At 48.9% G+C, this 15,714-nt stretch overlaps 1 protein-coding gene and 1 long non-coding RNA gene across 5 annotated transcripts; one reads left to right on the forward strand and one right to left on the reverse strand.

Annotated features, from left to right (window-relative positions):
* Positions 1-285: 285 nt before the first annotated feature.
* Lrrc23 (leucine rich repeat containing 23) lies at positions 286-10,478 on the reverse strand. 4 transcript variants are annotated; one of them, NM_001394347.1, is made up of 8 exons: positions 10,384-10,478; positions 9,717-9,895; positions 9,525-9,634; positions 8,574-8,827; positions 6,527-6,657; positions 3,481-3,617; positions 1,034-1,337; positions 288-594 (listed from the first exon to the last, which is right to left on the reverse strand). In NM_001394347.1, the coding sequence occupies exons 2-7, from the start codon at positions 9,846-9,848 to the stop codon at positions 1,064-1,066; spliced, it is 1,038 nt and encodes a 345-aa protein (NP_001381276.1). In that variant the 5' UTR covers positions 9,849-9,895; positions 10,384-10,478; the 3' UTR covers positions 288-594; positions 1,034-1,063. The 4 variants fall into 4 exon arrangements, 3 of the variants coding, with proteins under 3 accessions (XP_063142207.1, NP_001381276.1, XP_063142208.1); XR_005503236.2 differs by lacking the exons at positions 288-594; positions 10,384-10,478 and adding an exon at positions 2,987-3,172 and having other exon boundaries at positions 1,217-1,337; positions 9,717-9,850; XM_063286137.1 differs by lacking the exons at positions 9,525-9,634; positions 10,384-10,478 and having other exon boundaries at positions 286-594; positions 9,717-9,849.
* On the forward strand, positions 6,411-11,227 carry LOC134486638 (uncharacterized). The gene is made up of 2 exons (XR_010065929.1): positions 6,411-6,529; positions 7,956-11,227. It is a non-coding gene; the product is annotated as an uncharacterized LOC134486638 (long non-coding RNA).
* Positions 11,228-15,714: the final 4,487 nt, after the last annotated feature.

Below are 15,714 nucleotides of genomic sequence, written 5' to 3' on the forward strand. Positions count from 1 at the left end.
CCTATAGAGCCGAGCGAGCGCATGTGACCCGGGGGGCCCCGATGAGTCAAGAGCTGCAGGCGGAGACGCACGTACGAGCGCGGGTGGTGGTGGGGAACCGAACGGGTGGGGGAAGGGCCCGGGCGATCCAGGACCAAGCTGGCAACCCCATAAGTACACGGATGCTCATAACCTTGTCCAGCCAACTCGAGGGAAGCAGGCGTCCCCTTATTCCAGTATAGTGGCAGGTACTAACCCAGACAGATGGAGAAGCCCACCACAGGGGTTCACGAACTCGACACAGAATATAAAAACGCCTTTTTATTTGAAAGCTGAACTGATCCATCACAGCCCACCTCCTCGGCTCTTCTCTCCAGACAACCCCTACTAGCATCTTAGTCGCCTCGGATCTGCTTGAGAGCTGTGCTTAGGACTTTAGGTAGGCCCACAGAACAAGCCACACAGAGATGACCACCACAGAACCTGAGCCTCGGGATGTAACGGATTTCCAGTCTGGGACAAAAAGGAACATCTCCCACTTCTTGTAACAGGGCTATGAATGCGGTGGTCCCCACTGGGGTATTATGAGTTCTTGAGGTCAGCATCTTTGGCCTCCTGGAAAAAGAGAAGACAAGTGAACTGTGTGCCCTACCGGAATGCCCACATCCCCAGGCCTCTCAGTCTCTCTGCCTCACTCTGCCCTCCTTTCGCCTCTCCACCCCGTGTCCTGTTATTTTTAGCTTCAGATTTTTAGTGCAGGATCTTTTCCCTGGCCCAGCTACATCCTCCATATACCACCAGCCACCTCCTTCCCTTCATGCGCTCAGGGTTCATCCCTTCCTCCCAGTCTCTACCAGCTATGTCTGTAGAGACAGCGGTCCTCTGCCTCCCTCTCTAATTCTTCTCCCTTCTCTGGTCTCTTGTGTCTTTTCTTACCTCTTCCTGAGCCTCTCTCATCTTTCCTTCATATCTGAGATACCCGCAGCCTCTGACTCTGGCCTCTCCTCCCGCGTGCCCAGCCTTTGACCTCCGGGGGCTGCCTTCCTGCCATCACCTTTACTGTCCCTGCAGGCTAGAGGTGCCACTAAGTTGGCGGGAGGTACGGTTCCATGTCTTGGTCCGGGTCGAGTTCTTGCTCCTGTTCCTCCTTCAGCCTCTGTCGGATCTCCTCAGCTTCTGCCCGGTCCTCGTCCTCATAGTACTCTTTGTCTAGGCGCTCTAGGTGTGCCATCTGCACCAGGGCCTCCTGGCGGTAGTCAGTCTCATCGGCACAGGGGTTGTCCAGCAGCACCAAGGCCCTCAGCTTGGGCAGGTCCCGCAGTTTGGCCAGCTCCCCCAGGTCACTGATCATGTTACTCCTGTATATGAGGTCGGGAGGGGTTAACGCAGGAAAATGGGCTCTGAGTGTTAGCTACAGATCGGGCTTCCTTTGTAAGAATACCTCCTGGAAGCCACTCTGGGCCCTGGAAGCAGTGATGGATGAGGACCAGCCTTGGCATGATGCAATTCCCTCATTCCTCCTCCACCCTTTAGAGTCCCTAAATGCCGTGCAATGTGTTCTTTTAAAACTTTGGAGCAGCAAAAGCTAGGCCTCATCCTGTCTTATATTTGGAGAAGAGGGGCAAATGTCCCATACAGGAGCAGACATTTTCTGTGTCAGCCATACCACCATAGGGGGTTGGAAGGATTGGGCGAGCAGAGGAGGAGCTCAGAGCTAAGAGTGGGGTACTGTGGGGTGGGAGTGCTTCCTTCAGTAAGGAACCCAGAGCTAAGGATGGATTGAGCCCCCCAGCTTGAATAAAAAGCTCAGTCTTGTAATGTTCTTCTTTCCAAAACTCTGTGGTTTCGAACATTTATGAATCCAGTGTTAAGTATTGCAGACTGATCTCCATAGGTGCCCTGGGCCTCAAGGAGCACTCCTCACTCTGAGCTCTACTGGCGTTGTGTTGGGCTCAGTGATGGGGTACAGATTTCACATGCACACAGCCCTGGGTTTGATTGATAGAACCACAAAAAAAATTGAAAGAATTGTCCATCAGAAAAGAGGAGCTTAGAGAAAAATCCCTCTGACCCTGCATGTGTTCATCCATCTCCTCCTTCCTCCTTCCTCCTTCCGTGTGTGTGTGCGTGCGCGCGCGTGTGTGCGAGCACGTGTGTGCGAGCACGTGTGTGCATGTTGTGATGTTGTGTGTGTGCGTGCGCGCACGTGTGTGTCTCTGTGTGTGTGTCTCTGTGTGTGTGTCTCTGTGTGTGTGTATCTTTGTGTGTGTGTGTGTGTGTGTGTGTGTGTGTGTGTGTGTGTGTGTGTGTGGAGGAGGGGTGTGACAGAGTCTGGCTCTGCAGTCCAGGCTGGCCTCAATCTCACAGAAATCCTCCTGCCTCGGGTTCCTGAGTGCTGGAATTATAGGTATGAGCCACACATCTGGTTTTTTTGTTACTGTTAGTGCTGTTGACTGAATCCCACTGTGTACCCCTGGCTGGCACAGAACTACGCACCGTATGGATCTGGCTTCTCCCTCACACTTGCATCAATTCTCCTGCCGCCGTTGACTTCCAAGCCCTAGACTATAGGCATATGCTACAGCATCTGGCCTTGAAGTTTTTTCCTTCCTTCCTTCCTTCCCTCCTTCCTTCCTTCCTTCCTTCTCTCCTTCCTTCCTTCCTTCCAAGACAGACTTCTACTGTGTAGCCCTGGCTGTCCTGAAAATCACTCTGCAGACCAGGCTGGCCTCAAACTCAGAGATCTGCCTGCCTCTGCCTCCTGAGTTCTGGGATCCCAGGCGCATCCCGCCACCCCCCTCTGCTGGGCTACATCGTATGTTAAACTATCGTAGGTAAAGGCGGTCCTTCACAGGGAGTGTTCAGCTTAGAGAAAAGAGACAAGGAATGAATGGAAAGGGTAACTGGCATAGGAGAGGGAGAAAGGCATTTACATAGGATACAGCCAGGAAAAGAGTGCTGGAGTCAGACTGTGAGTCACTGAAAAACAGCCATAGTGGTGGGTAACCTCAGCTGTGCAGGAGGCTGAGTCCGAGAGACTGGGCCAGCCTGGGGAACATCGCAGTGAAGAAAGAAGCCCCGTGGTGGTGGACGGTGGCGGTGCCTTCATTCCCAGCACTGAGCAGGCAGAGGAGAGGCAGGTTGAGCTCCGTGATTTCGAAGCCAGCCTGGTCTACAAACCAGGACAGCTGGGCTACACAGGAAAAAAAAATGGGAAAAACAATACAAAACAGAAAAGAAAGGAAAAAGAGGAAAATGGTTCACTTCTGATTCTTTTAGGTGTTTCTAAAACACAGAAAAAGCCCCACTAAAAACAGTATAGTCTTATTCATTATAGATTGAATTAATGCGAAGACCTTTGTGTTGCACTTCAAGGCAAATTCGGAAAAAAGGACAGTAGAGGACAAGAGCAGAAGGACAAGGCCAGGACCCAGCTGCCGGTCCCTGGGAGAGGTGACGGACAGGTGGGAGGCAGGTCTTCACGAGGATGCGCACGCATACCTCAAGTTGAGGTACTGCAGAGACTTCATTTCCTTGGAGAAGCCGTCCAGAGTTTCAATCTGGTTGTCTCGCAGATGCAGAGTGGTCAGGTTGCTCAAGTTTTCCAGGCCTTCCACCTTCTTCAGCAGGTTTTGAGCCTACGTCCCAGCAGATGGTAACATTAACCCAGAGTGGGGAGCAGAGAGAGGGAGCAGGAAAAGGATGAAGCCAAGGAGAAATCTGAGTAGCGAGTAGCAAGCAGTGTGGGTGTAGAGAAGGGGAGTGGGGACAGATGGTGCGATGTAGAGAAGGAAGAAGTGCAGACCTAGGTGTGGTGGCCCATCCTCCAAAATCCTAGTAGTATTCAGGAGACAGAAGCAGGAAAAGTGTCATGGTGTAGAAGCAAACCTGAGCTACCTCAGGAAGTCTCCAGGCCTGCCTGGACTACTACCTTAGCTCAAATATCACCCCTTCCCCCCCCAATAAAAAAGACAAAGGGGTCATCGGGACTGCTCAGTGAGGAAGGTGTTGGCAGCCATGCCCAACAACCTGAGTTCATTCCCCTGTACCCACACGGTGGAACGAGAGCCAATGCTTGTCGCTCATTCTCAGGCCGTGCTGTGCTTGCCCCGCACACAAAGTTAGAAGTAATTGTAAAGCAATTTTAACTAAAAAAAAAGAAAAAGAAGGGCTGGAGAGATGGCTCAGAGGTCCTGAGTTCAATTCCCAGCAGCAACATGGTGGCTCACAACCATCAGTAATGGGATCCACTGCCTTCTTTCAGTTTGCAGATATACAGGCGGGCAGAATGCTGTATACATAATAAATTAATAAATTTTTAAAAAAATAGACAAAGAAGCCCAAAAGCTAGATTTCCCAGAACAACAATAAATCTGTCAGGAGAGATGTTTCTGGGCCAGAGAGGAAGCCTTGGAGGTAGAGCTCTCCTACAGCACGTATAAGACACTGGTTTCAAACCCCAATACAAAAGAAGCAAAACCAAGACAGACCCATCTATTCATCCCATCAAGGCTCTCTAATTCCAGAAGAGCTGATTAGATCTGCCCTTGTCCCAGGAGCCCCACTCACTAACAGAGAAATGGCTGTAGTACGTTCCAGAAGTCAGCATGTCATCCAGGGTAAATGGACAGAACTTAGAGCCTGGCTGGTATGGTGGTGCCCAGTGTGACCCCAGCACTCACTTGGAGAATGGATCAGAAGGAAAGCCTGACCCTGTTAAGGAGTCAGGCCAGTGTAGGCTGTGCAGGGAGATCCTGTCTCAAAAATAAAAGTGAACTTGGGGCCAGAGCAATGGGTCAGCAGTTAAGAGCATCTACTGTTCTTTTAGAAGACCCAGGTTTCGTTCCCAGCACCCGTGACAGCACACAACCTGCCTGTAACTCCAGTTTCAGGGGATCTAGCCTCACTCCTGATCTCTAGGGGCACCAGGCACACACATGGTGCTACACAAACACACATACATGTAGATAAAACACACACATGAAAATATTTTTTAAGGAAAATAATAAAAACAAGATCTGGTGGCACATACATATCCTGGCACTTAGAAGACTGAGACAAGAGGACTGCTGTGAGTTCTAGGCCAGCCCGACTCATATAGGCCAGTCAGGGCTACATGGTATGACCCTTAACAACAACAGAACATGGGCCATGGGCAAGGCTTGGTCAGTAAAATTCTTGTCATGCAAGCATGAGGACTCGTGTTTGTCCCCAGCACTCACATAAAAAGCCAATCTTGTGTTGGGGTGGGGCGGGGTACACAGTCTGTAATGCCTGCTATTGGGGTAGAGACACTCAAGACCCCTGGAGCTAATTAATTAGGCCAAGCTAATTAATTAGTGAAGTTTCAGGTTCTCTGAGAGACCCTGTCTCAAAACATATGGTCAAAAGCCACTGAGGAAAATGCTTGAAGTTCTCCTTGGGCTTCCACACACAGCACAGTTGCACACCTGTATGCACACACGGTGTGTGTGCGCGCAGACATAAACACATAAAACAAAACTATTCGATGTTAGCTGGGCAGTCGCCTTGACCATGGTGTGTCTTCACAGCAATAGAACAGCGACTAGGCAAATACATTCGGGGTCTTCGGTTTCTGCAGACATAAAAAGATCAGGCGAGGGGTTGGGGATTTGGCTCAGTGGTAGAGCGCTTGCCTAGCAAGCGCAAGGCCCTGGGTTTGGTCCCCAGCACTGAAAAAAAGAATAGAAAAAAAAAAAAAAAAGATCAGGCGAGCCAGGCAGTGGTGGCGCACGCCTTTAATTCCAGCACGTGGGAGGCAGAGGCAGAGGCAGTTGGATCTCTGAGTTCAAGGCCAGCCTGGTCTACAGAGAGAGTTCCAGGATAGCCAGAGTTACACAGAGAAACTCTGTCTTAAAAGAAAAACCAACACACACACACACACACACACACACACACACACACACACACACACACACATTATAATGATACATACTAGAATTCTGGCACTTGGGAGGTGGAGGCAGAAGGATCAGGGGAGTTCAAGGTCATCCTCAGTTACACAGTGATTTCAGGTTAACCTGGGCTACATAAAACCATCTCAATAGGGGGGTTGGGGATTTAGCTCAGTGGTAGAGCGCTTGCCTAGCAAGCGCAAGGCCCTGGGTTCGGTCCCCAGCTCTGAACAAAAGAGAAAAAAAAAAAACCATCTCAATAAATAAATGGATATTTATTTCTTTGCCCATTCTCTGTACCTGAAAAGCACGTTTTGCAACAACCTATATCACACATCATATATTGTAGCCCTGCCTTCCTCTCTCCCTCTTTCCTACTCGCTTCCCTCTGAGAGACAGGGTCTTATTCTGTAGCCCAGGCTGGCCTCTAGCTCTCAGCAGTCCTCCTTACCCAGCCTCCCAAGCGCTACCACTGTAAGCATGAGCCTGTACTTACTGTTTTAATTTTATGTTTCCACAGTATCAGACCCCGTGTGGGCCTTGTCACCACCACGGTGCTGAAGCTACTAGCTAAGCCTACCAGAAGCCAAGGCTGCTCCCTTCCCTGTGCCACCCGAGGACCCATGAGCTACCAGGTAGAGATTCTTTAGCTTGGGAAGGTTGATTCCTATTGTGGTTTCCAGCTGGTTCGCTCGAAGCTCCAGGGTGTGCAGGTTAGTCAGTCTTTCGGGGTCCAGACCAGTCACCTGGTGGATGCGGTTCCCTATCAGAAAAGAGGGAATCGAGATCGCAAAGGGCCATGGTGAAGGTTCAGCAGGAGACATGTTGCTTTCCCCTGACCCCGTATCTTCTCCCGCTCTGATGTGGGGTGGAAGGTGAGGGAGCTCTGAGGCAAGTAGACCTGGGTTTGCCCATCTATACTTTGAGAATGAATTGCTAATGCCTGAGCAACACTCATGGCCGACGTCCTTCTTCCCTGCATACCTTTGGTCAGGTGGCATTTCACCTAAACAACCAGTTTAAAATTGTCATTTGTGCTGGGCCTACAATTCAGACCTGTAGGCCCAGCTACTTCTACCTAGGACCCTGAGGCAGCAGAATAACAAGGCTACGGCCTTCCTGGGCTACAACTGAGTGAGTTCAAGTGCAGCTTCAGAAATTTACAAGATGCCCCTCTCCCCAAAATTAAAAGTAAATTCTGGGGTTGAAGAGATGAATTTAATGGCTCAGAGCACTGCCTGCTCTCCCAGAGGCTCTGAGTTCCATCCCTAGCAGTCACGTGGTGGCTCACATGGTGGTTTGAAATTCTTGGCCCATGGTGTCTCTTCACAGCAACGAAACCTTAACTAAGACAGAAGTTGGTACCAGGACGGGGGTGTTGCTCTGACAAGCCTGATCATGTTTTTGTTTGGAGAAATATGGACTTTGGGGCTGTCGGATATTACCATGAAGAGACACGATGACCAAGGCAACTCTTTAATTGGGACTGGCTTACAGTTTCAGAGGTTCAGTCCATTACCATGTCTGAAAGGCAGATATGGTGCTGAAGGAGCTGAGAGCTCTTGATCAGAAGGCGGCCAGGAGGAGACTCTGTATCAAACCAGCAGACTTAAGCATATATGTGAGACCTCAAAGTCCCACCTCCACAGTGACACACTTCCTCTAACAAGGCCACACCTCCTCCAACAAGGCTTCACCTCCTAAAAGTGCCACTTCCCATGGGCCAAGCATATTCAAATCACCACACCATCCATAATGGAATCCAATGCCATCCTCTGGTGTGCAGGCCTACATGCAGACAAAGCACTCATGCAAAAAATGCATAAACATGCTAACCTTTAAAAATCTTTTAAAAAATGAAATAAAAAGTCATAATAGGGCTGGGATATGGCTCGACAGAAGAGTGCTTGTTTAGCATGCACAAGATCCTAGATTCAGTCCCTTGTACCAGAAGAGAGAGAGAGAGAGAGAGAGAGAATGGCACTTGTGCATTTTACAATCTTTCTCCACTCTATTTTCTATAGAATTTACCTCCTTTTTGAGTTATGCTTTGTTCTTTAGACAGGGTCTCACCCTGCGAGCCAAGCTGACCCAGACTGCCTTTGAACGTCATCAACCCTGCTCACACCTCCAGTGTGTAGGGTCCCAGTTGTGAGCCTTCATACCCGGCTTCTATCTACTTACTATGTTGTTATCTGTTCAGCGCCCTAAACAGAGTGGACTCTACACGAGAATAGAGACTTCTGGCTTTGTTCAGTCAGCATCTCCAGCATAAAGAATCTTATGAGAGGCTGTAGAGATGACTCAGTGGTGAAGAGCCCTGGTTGCTTTTTCAGAAGACCCAGGTTCGGTTCCCAGCACCCACATCAGGCAGATTCCCCAGAAGCTGACATTTTCTTCTGGTCTACACAGACACCTGCATGTGCCCATGTACATGTAATTAAAAGTAAATTTTTAAAAAAGAACGCAATTAATTTTAATAGGCCTCTGTTTTCAGCTAGGCCCTGTATAAGTATATAGACAAGGCTTTACCGCTGCGTCAAAGTCCCGGCCCAGCACGTGTCTTAACCAATGAATGCCTGTATACAGATGGCTGTGTGGCTCATAGCATATACTGCCTATTTCTGTCAGCTCCATGCAAGGAAGGGAAGTTCTGTGTGTGTCTTCCTAAGAACCCACCTTTGAGATCCAGGCTTCCCAGACGGGGATGGATGATGCCTTCGGTGTCTGTGATCTGGTTGTAGGAGAAACTGGCGATCTGCAGGTAGGGCAGTTCGTTCAGCCGGGCGCTCCGGAGCTGATTGCCGTCTGCCTTGAGCCACAGTAGGTGAGTGAGACTGTTGAGTGGTGACATGTCTGTGATATGGTTCTCAGAAATATCCACGTAGCGGAGGTGGATGTAGGAGCGCAGTAAGGAGATGTCTGTGAGGTCCCTAGGAGATTGGGGGGCCAGGAGAAGATCCACCATAAAGGATAAGAACATTTGTGCTAGGCCTACTAGTTCAGACCTACAGACCCAGCTACTACTACCTAGGACCCTGAAGCAGCAGAATAACAAGGCTGTGGCCTTCCTGGGCTAAAACTGAGTGAGTTCAAATGCAGCAAGAACAGAGATGTTCGGACAGAGAGCAACGCAGAGATAGCTTGTACTGGATGACGGAGAGGGAAGGGAAAGAAGAGGCAAGTGGGGTTTTTCTTCTTGTTTTTCAGTGCAGAGATCAAAACTAGTACCTTGCCTCCTAACCACTAAGCTACATCTCTGAGACTCCACTATGAAAGGATGCCAGAGCTTCCCACGGAAGTTTTTTTTTTTTTTCCAGAGCTGGGGACCGAACCCAGGGCCTTGCGCTTGCTAGGCAAGCGCTCTACCACTGAGCTAAATCCCCAACCCCCCACGGAAGCTTTAATGTGTTGTCTTGGCGCTGGGGGGTGAACCCGGAGCCTTGTGTATTCTAGGCAAGCTCTCTACTGCTAAGTCACCCTCCCAGTCACCAAAGAGTCCCGGAAGTTCTGAAAAGCAAATCCCCACCATTTCTTCCCATCAGCTTGGGACCAGAGAGAGAGCTCTAGCCAAAACACTCAGGAGAGAGAGAGGGAAGGCACGTGATGCTCCCGTCTCTCAGTCCTCACCTGTCCTTAACCTCCAGCTTAATATAAGCGTGAGCCAGTCCACTGCCAATCTTGCAGAGTAATGAAAGCCCTTCCTTCATCATGGCCTCCGTGAGGGGGGTGGGCAGCCACTGCAAGAGGTGGGTAATTCAGGCATCCCTTTGCAGTCCCCCTCTAGTCCTGAGCCCGGGGAGCCCTGGTCCCGGCTCTCACTTCCTCAGAGACTTCTTCCCCCTCCTTCCTGTAGTCGTCTTCCCAGTCCTCCATCTCATTGTCATCCTCTTCTTTTTCCACTTCATCCGGCTCCTGATCAAAGTCATCTTCCACATCATCTTCATCCGACATCTTTCTCTCCCCTGCGCTCCGGAGTCAGACGAAACTCAGTCCTGGTCCTAAGAAAGGAGGTCTTAGCTCCCACGCCCACCAGCCCTCCAGTCCCTCACATCCACTTACGGGTACCCTACACATACAGCCTCTGTCACCTCTGAACTCCCAACTGCATATCTTTCCTCATGTTGGAGAGCGTCTTTGGACTCCCAGTCTCTGCTTGGAGCCCCCCGCCCCTCCCCCCGCTCCCGGCTCCCTTCGGGACACTTTCCCACACTCCCAAACTGTTCCTGCCTTTCCTTGCCTCCAACTCTGCCCCAGCAGCCCAGCGTCCTCCTTCCTGAATTCCCTTTAATCCAGTTCTACATGTCCTCCTAAAATCTCCCCTACCAACTCCTTCTCCCCTTCCTTACCCACACCTCACTTCCAGGTTCTCTTCCACCCCCAACCCCTATTCTTCTAATGCGATCTCCCTGCTTAACACCACCATTTCCCTGACACGATAACGTCTTCAACCCTCCAACCCAGTTCGCCTTCAGAAGTGGGAGCAGACCCTGACTCTGCTCCTCTAGAAGTAGTTATGAAGAAGATCTTTGTGCTGAGAGGCCAGGACTGTTTTTTTCGGAAGACGCAACGGGGTAGCAGGAGTTATATACTGTTGTTATGGCAACGGGGGCGGGATGCTTAGCTTTGCAGCCAGCTTCCGTTGAGAGCCTGGAGCACCTCAACCGCAAAGCACAAACCCTAACGCCCCTATTTCCACCCTCAGCGGGTAGTGCAGTGGTTGCCAGGTTACGAGGCCAAATTCCTAATCCCAGGAACCTGGAGGAGGCGAGAAGAGAGTGTCACGGACTTAATTGTCGGGGGACATAAAACAATGGTCTAATTATAACAGCAGCGCTGAGAAGCGGGAGGGAGGCTGGGCTGGCCTTTAAGTCCTTAAAGCAACTAGATGTCTGGATGCAAAGGAATTGTAGACCATCCCTAAGAAGCAAAAGGGGGATGGATGAGAGGAAAGACACTAAGAGAAGCAAGAAATACTACGTTATGGGATTTGTTGCTGGTCGGGTTTGGCTCATTATTTATTGGAAGGTCTTGGAAGGTGGACTGGTGGAGCAAACTGCTTTAAGACCCAGCTTGTGACCCCGGCGACTCCCTCTTGCAGGTGATGGAGAGATGGCTCAGCGATTAAGAGCACTGGCTGTTCTTCTAAAAGATCTAGCTCCATTCCCAGCACCCACATACCATCTGTAACTCCTGCTCTAGAGAGATCTGACGCCCTCTTCTGACCTCTACTTGCACAGAACAGGCACATGGTGCATGAATGTATGTATGCAGGCAAACGAGCATACATATAAAATAAATTATTAATAAATTAATAAATCTAAAACAATAAAGTCCGACTTGGAGTCGGTTTTTTTTTTTCTTTTTTTTTCGGAGCTGGGGACCGAACCCAGGGCCTTGCCCTTGCTAGGCAAGCGCTCTTCCACTGAGCTAAATCCCCAACCCCCCCCCCCCCCCGACTTGGAGTCTTGGCAGTTCTGCAGTTTACTAGCAGCTATCTAGAATTCTGTAGAATAAACGTAACTTTAACAACTGAGCAGAGTCTGCTGAGTTACTCTGGGTCTTTGCTGTGGCTGCTTTTGCTGTGAAGCAGTCTTTCTATGTAGGCCAGGCTGTCTCAAAGTCACTCCTTTCCCAGCCTCCTAAGTGCTGGGATTACAGGTGAGGGCTACCACACCCAGCTAGCACTATCTTGTGGAATCTAAGGAAAAGAGAACACTTAATACAGGAAGACATGGGACTAATTGTTACATGCTTTATATAAAATGCAAATCGGAGGCCAGAGAGATGGGTCAGTGGTTAAGGACCTCGTGTACTTGCAGGGGACTCAGGCTTGGTTTTTGGCACCCACAAAAGGTGACTCACCACCATCTATAACTCCATCTCTAGGGGATCCAATGTCTCTGGCCTTCACATACATACCCCGCCACACACACACACACGCACACACGCACACAACCATACACTTAGTTAAACTAGTCTTTTTAAAGATTGCCACGTGGTCTGATGGAATATGTGTGGGCTGAAAGTTAGGAAGTGTTCCTTTGGATCAGTCTGGCTTGAAGAACATAATAGACAAATCTGTTCTATTGGTGTCAAGGAATGGGGGCTCTAGCAACAGCACTGGGTTTAAAGTATAAATACTGGGTTCCAAATGGCTCTATCACTCTATAGCTGTGTGTTCGTCAGCCTAGATTACCTAAAGATATATTGCTGAATTATGCAGGGTAGCACACAGCCGTAAACGGCAGCTCTCTGTTGAAGCAGGAGAATGTTCCAGGCTAGCCTGGGCTACTTCAAAATGAAACAGCGCTCACCTCAAAGGAACAGAGAATTTCCAAAAACAATATAAGTGGCTTTGTACTTGATTGACCCTTAAGTAAACAAATCCCTGCCCCTGCCCCTGCCCCTGCCCCTGCCCCTGCCCCTGCCCCAGGATTCTCAGTTCTGAGGCTATCGTGAGGAGAGAAATTAAAAATGATATTTTGAGACAGAATTGTCATTGTGTAGACCAGGATGGCCTGGAATGAACTGTGTGACCCAAGCTGGCCTCAAATGCACAGCAACCTTGCCCCAGCCTTCCAAGTACTGGAATTAGAGGCAAAAAGAGTAATGTTAATGTACTCCAAATGCCGGAAGTGCTTTGCATGTGGAAGTGTGTTAAGTGACACAGTCCTGTAATCGCAGCACTTTGTTGCTGAGGCAGGAGGATTGAAGTTTTCGTGAGCAAGAAAACCCACCAATCCCTGAAATTCCCACAAAACCCACCAATCCCTAAGCAGGAACACCTACCAATTCCTGAACAGGGAAAACCATCCATTTCTGAGCTCCCCAAGATCAGAACTTGAAATCCCACCAATCCTCAATCTGGAAATCTCTGCCCTGAAGGTCTCCACCCCCAAGAAACCCTATGTAAACCCTGCCTTTTGTCCAATTCCCTGCTGTGCACTCCTGGGAGCAGAGGGTAGTCATCCCTGGATTCGTCCCTCCACTTCCTGGACCCTCCAATACATTTCTTTTGTGAGATTTGCTGGCTGGTGTGACTCTCTCAGCGGAGCCGAGAAGCAATGAAGAGCAGACGGGGAGAGGTGGAGTGGGGCTGGGACTCCTGAGCTCCTGAGCTCAGCTCCCCTGAGAGCTGCACCTCCCTCTGTTGAGGAGACATCCTCTCAGAGCCATGTGGTTCCTGGGCCTCCACGTCCTAGGATCCTCTTCCCTCCATGCAGGAACACTGCTGCCACCTGCACCAGTCTAAAAATTCCTTTAATCCATTAGAAATTCAGGGACCACAGGTCAGCCCGGGATCCATGGCTTCAACAGAGGAAGAAATTGCAGGCTATCTCATGAAATATCAACAACGCAACTGCTCAAATTAAACCAGAACTGAACAAAGGGAACCTAGTTGACGTGCTAAGGTGGATGGAAAACATCTCACACGTCCCAGCCCTGGATGAAGACCTGAGTGAGAATTAGTCTTTCCCAGGACGAGTCTTCTAAAAGGTTATCCAACGGGCTGGACAGATGGCTCAGTGGTTAAGAGCACCTGACTGCTCTTCCAGAGGTCCTGAGTTCAATTCCCAGCAACCACATGGTGGCTCACAACCATCTGTAAAGAGATCCAATACCCTCTTCTGGTGTATCTAAAGACAGCTACAGTGTACTTATATATAATAAATGAATAAATCTTAAAAAAAAAAAGTTATCCAACACTGAGTGGTCTGTCCAAGGAAACGCAAGTACGAGCCACACTAAGCAGACCCAGAAGGTGGCATTTACACACTTATTTGCATATATATTCATATATATGTGTTTATGTAACAATAGCAATTAGAGAAAGGGGGCATAGGAGAAGTGGAAAAATAGAAATTATGTTATTATATTTTAATTAAATAAAAAATTAATTTACAAAAGTGTTTAAGGGCTAGCCAGTATGAAGCCGGGATTTCTCTTTTATTGAAAGATATTTGAAGAAAGGGAGTGGCTGGAGAGATAGCTTAGCAGTTAAGACCACTGCTCTGTTCTTCTACAGCGTCAGTTCTCAACCTGTGGGTCGCGGCCCCCACAGGGGTCGCACATCATATCCTGCACAGAAGTCATTTACATTGTGATTCATAACAGTAGCAAAATTAGCTAAAACGTTGCAAAAAAATTAATTTTATGGTTGAGAGTCACCAGGACATGAGGAGCTGTATTAAAAGGCTACCGCATTAGGAAGGTTAAGAACCAATGTTCAGAGAACACAGCCTCGATTGCCCGCACCCACATGCCAACTCACAACTGCCAGTCCAGTTCCAATGTGTTCAAAGCCCTCCTCTTGCCTTCTTCAGTACCAAGGGCATACGAGGTACACAAACATGTGCAGGTAAATCATCCATACACATAAAAAACCCAAAAAATATAACTTTGGTCTGGAAAGATGGCTCAGTGGAATGGGTAAAGTGCTTGTAGGGCAAAATGAGGAGCTAAGCTCAGATCTCTAACACCCACATTAAAACCTAAAAGTCCAGGTGTGGCGTCCACCCGCAATCCCAGTACTGTGGAGTGGAGACAGGGGAGCTCACTGGGTGCCCAGTTTATCCAACTCATGAGTTCTCAGTTTAGCAAGAGACCCTGCCTGAAAAAAATAAGGTGGAGAACAACAGAGACAGACTCCTGAAACCAACCTCTGGTCTCTTATGACCGAGTGTGCATCCTCTCTCTCTGTCTCTCTGTCTCTGTCTCTGTCTCTCTGTCTCTCTGACTCTCTGTCTCTCTCTCTATCTCACACACACATGCACACACACACACACACATACACACACACACACACACACACACACACACACACACACACACACGCACGCGCGCACAAGGGAAAGAAGCATTTGAAAAGAAAGTTAAGCTCACCTAAGGGCCCCACCTATCTTCCCCAAGGGCGGGTTTCATGATCTTTATCATAATCAAATATAAAACATTGGTGATGGCGGGGAGGCGGGAAGGGGTGGGTGGGATAACACCCTCATAGAAGCAGGAGGAGGCCCTGGGTTCGGTCCTCAGCTCCGAAAAAAAGAAAAAAGAGAAAAAAAAAAAAAAAAAAAAGAAGAAGCAGGAGGAGGGGGGATAGTATAGAGGGTTTATGGATGGGAAACAGGGAAAGGGGATAACATCTGAAATGTAAATAAAAAATATCCAATAAAAAAAGAAAGAAAAAAAAGTTGGCGGTTTGAAGCTATTTTCTTCAAAGGGTCAACAAGGAAGCTGAACATGTGGCTTCTGGGGACACCTGAGGGCACTGCGGTAGATAAGATTTCCCAGGGATCTCCACTGCAAACCAAGCTGATACTCTAGTCTGAGACTACCAGAAATTGTTACCTTTGTATCAGCAAAATCTCCACGGAGAACATTGTCAACTGTGTTGAACCGGAGTAAGGATAGTTCTCTGCTGGTGAGAGACCAGTCAGATTCTGGGGAGGGGAACTCCTTTCGCTCCTCATAGCTCCATAATTTCCCCATTTCCCTTACCTTACTTAGACTGGGCTGCATGGCAAGACCCTATCGCAAAACAATAAAGAGATTAATTCACTGGAGAAGGGAGACGTGTGGTAGAACACAATCAGTGGGGAAAGGTATGGTTTTATCTGAGGAGAAATAGGTAGACATGCTAGACGCATCCTTTTGATAGACTCCTGCTCCGGGCCAGGCTGTGAGAGCTAAGTCTCCAGGGAGAGTCTAGTACAGCCTCTGCCTTCAAGGAGTTTAAAGGGTTGGGGTTAAGTGCACAGGCAATCCAGTACAATGGAACAGGTAGCATCGTAACTGACCAGGCTAATGCGGCTTGTAC

The sequence above is a fragment of the Rattus norvegicus genome, chromosome 4 (assembly GCF_036323735.1).
Source record: "Rattus norvegicus strain BN/NHsdMcwi chromosome 4, GRCr8, whole genome shotgun sequence".
Taxonomy (NCBI): domain Eukaryota; kingdom Metazoa; phylum Chordata; class Mammalia; order Rodentia; family Muridae; genus Rattus; species Rattus norvegicus.

Excerpts from the sequence above, each read along its gene's own strand:
- Lrrc23 (NM_001394347.1), bottom strand. The coding sequence starts at position 9,848 with ATGTCGGATGAAGATGATGTGGAAGATGACTTTGATCAGGAGCCGGAT. Across the intron at positions 9,635-9,716 it reads GGGAAGAAGTCTCTGAGGAA|TGGCTGCCCACCCCCCTCAC; the intron begins GTGAGAGCCGGG and ends CACCTCTTGCAG. Across the intron at positions 8,828-9,524 it reads AAGCTGGAGGTTAAGGACAG|GGACCTCACAGACATCTCCT; the intron begins GTGAGGACTGAG and ends CCAATCTCCTAG.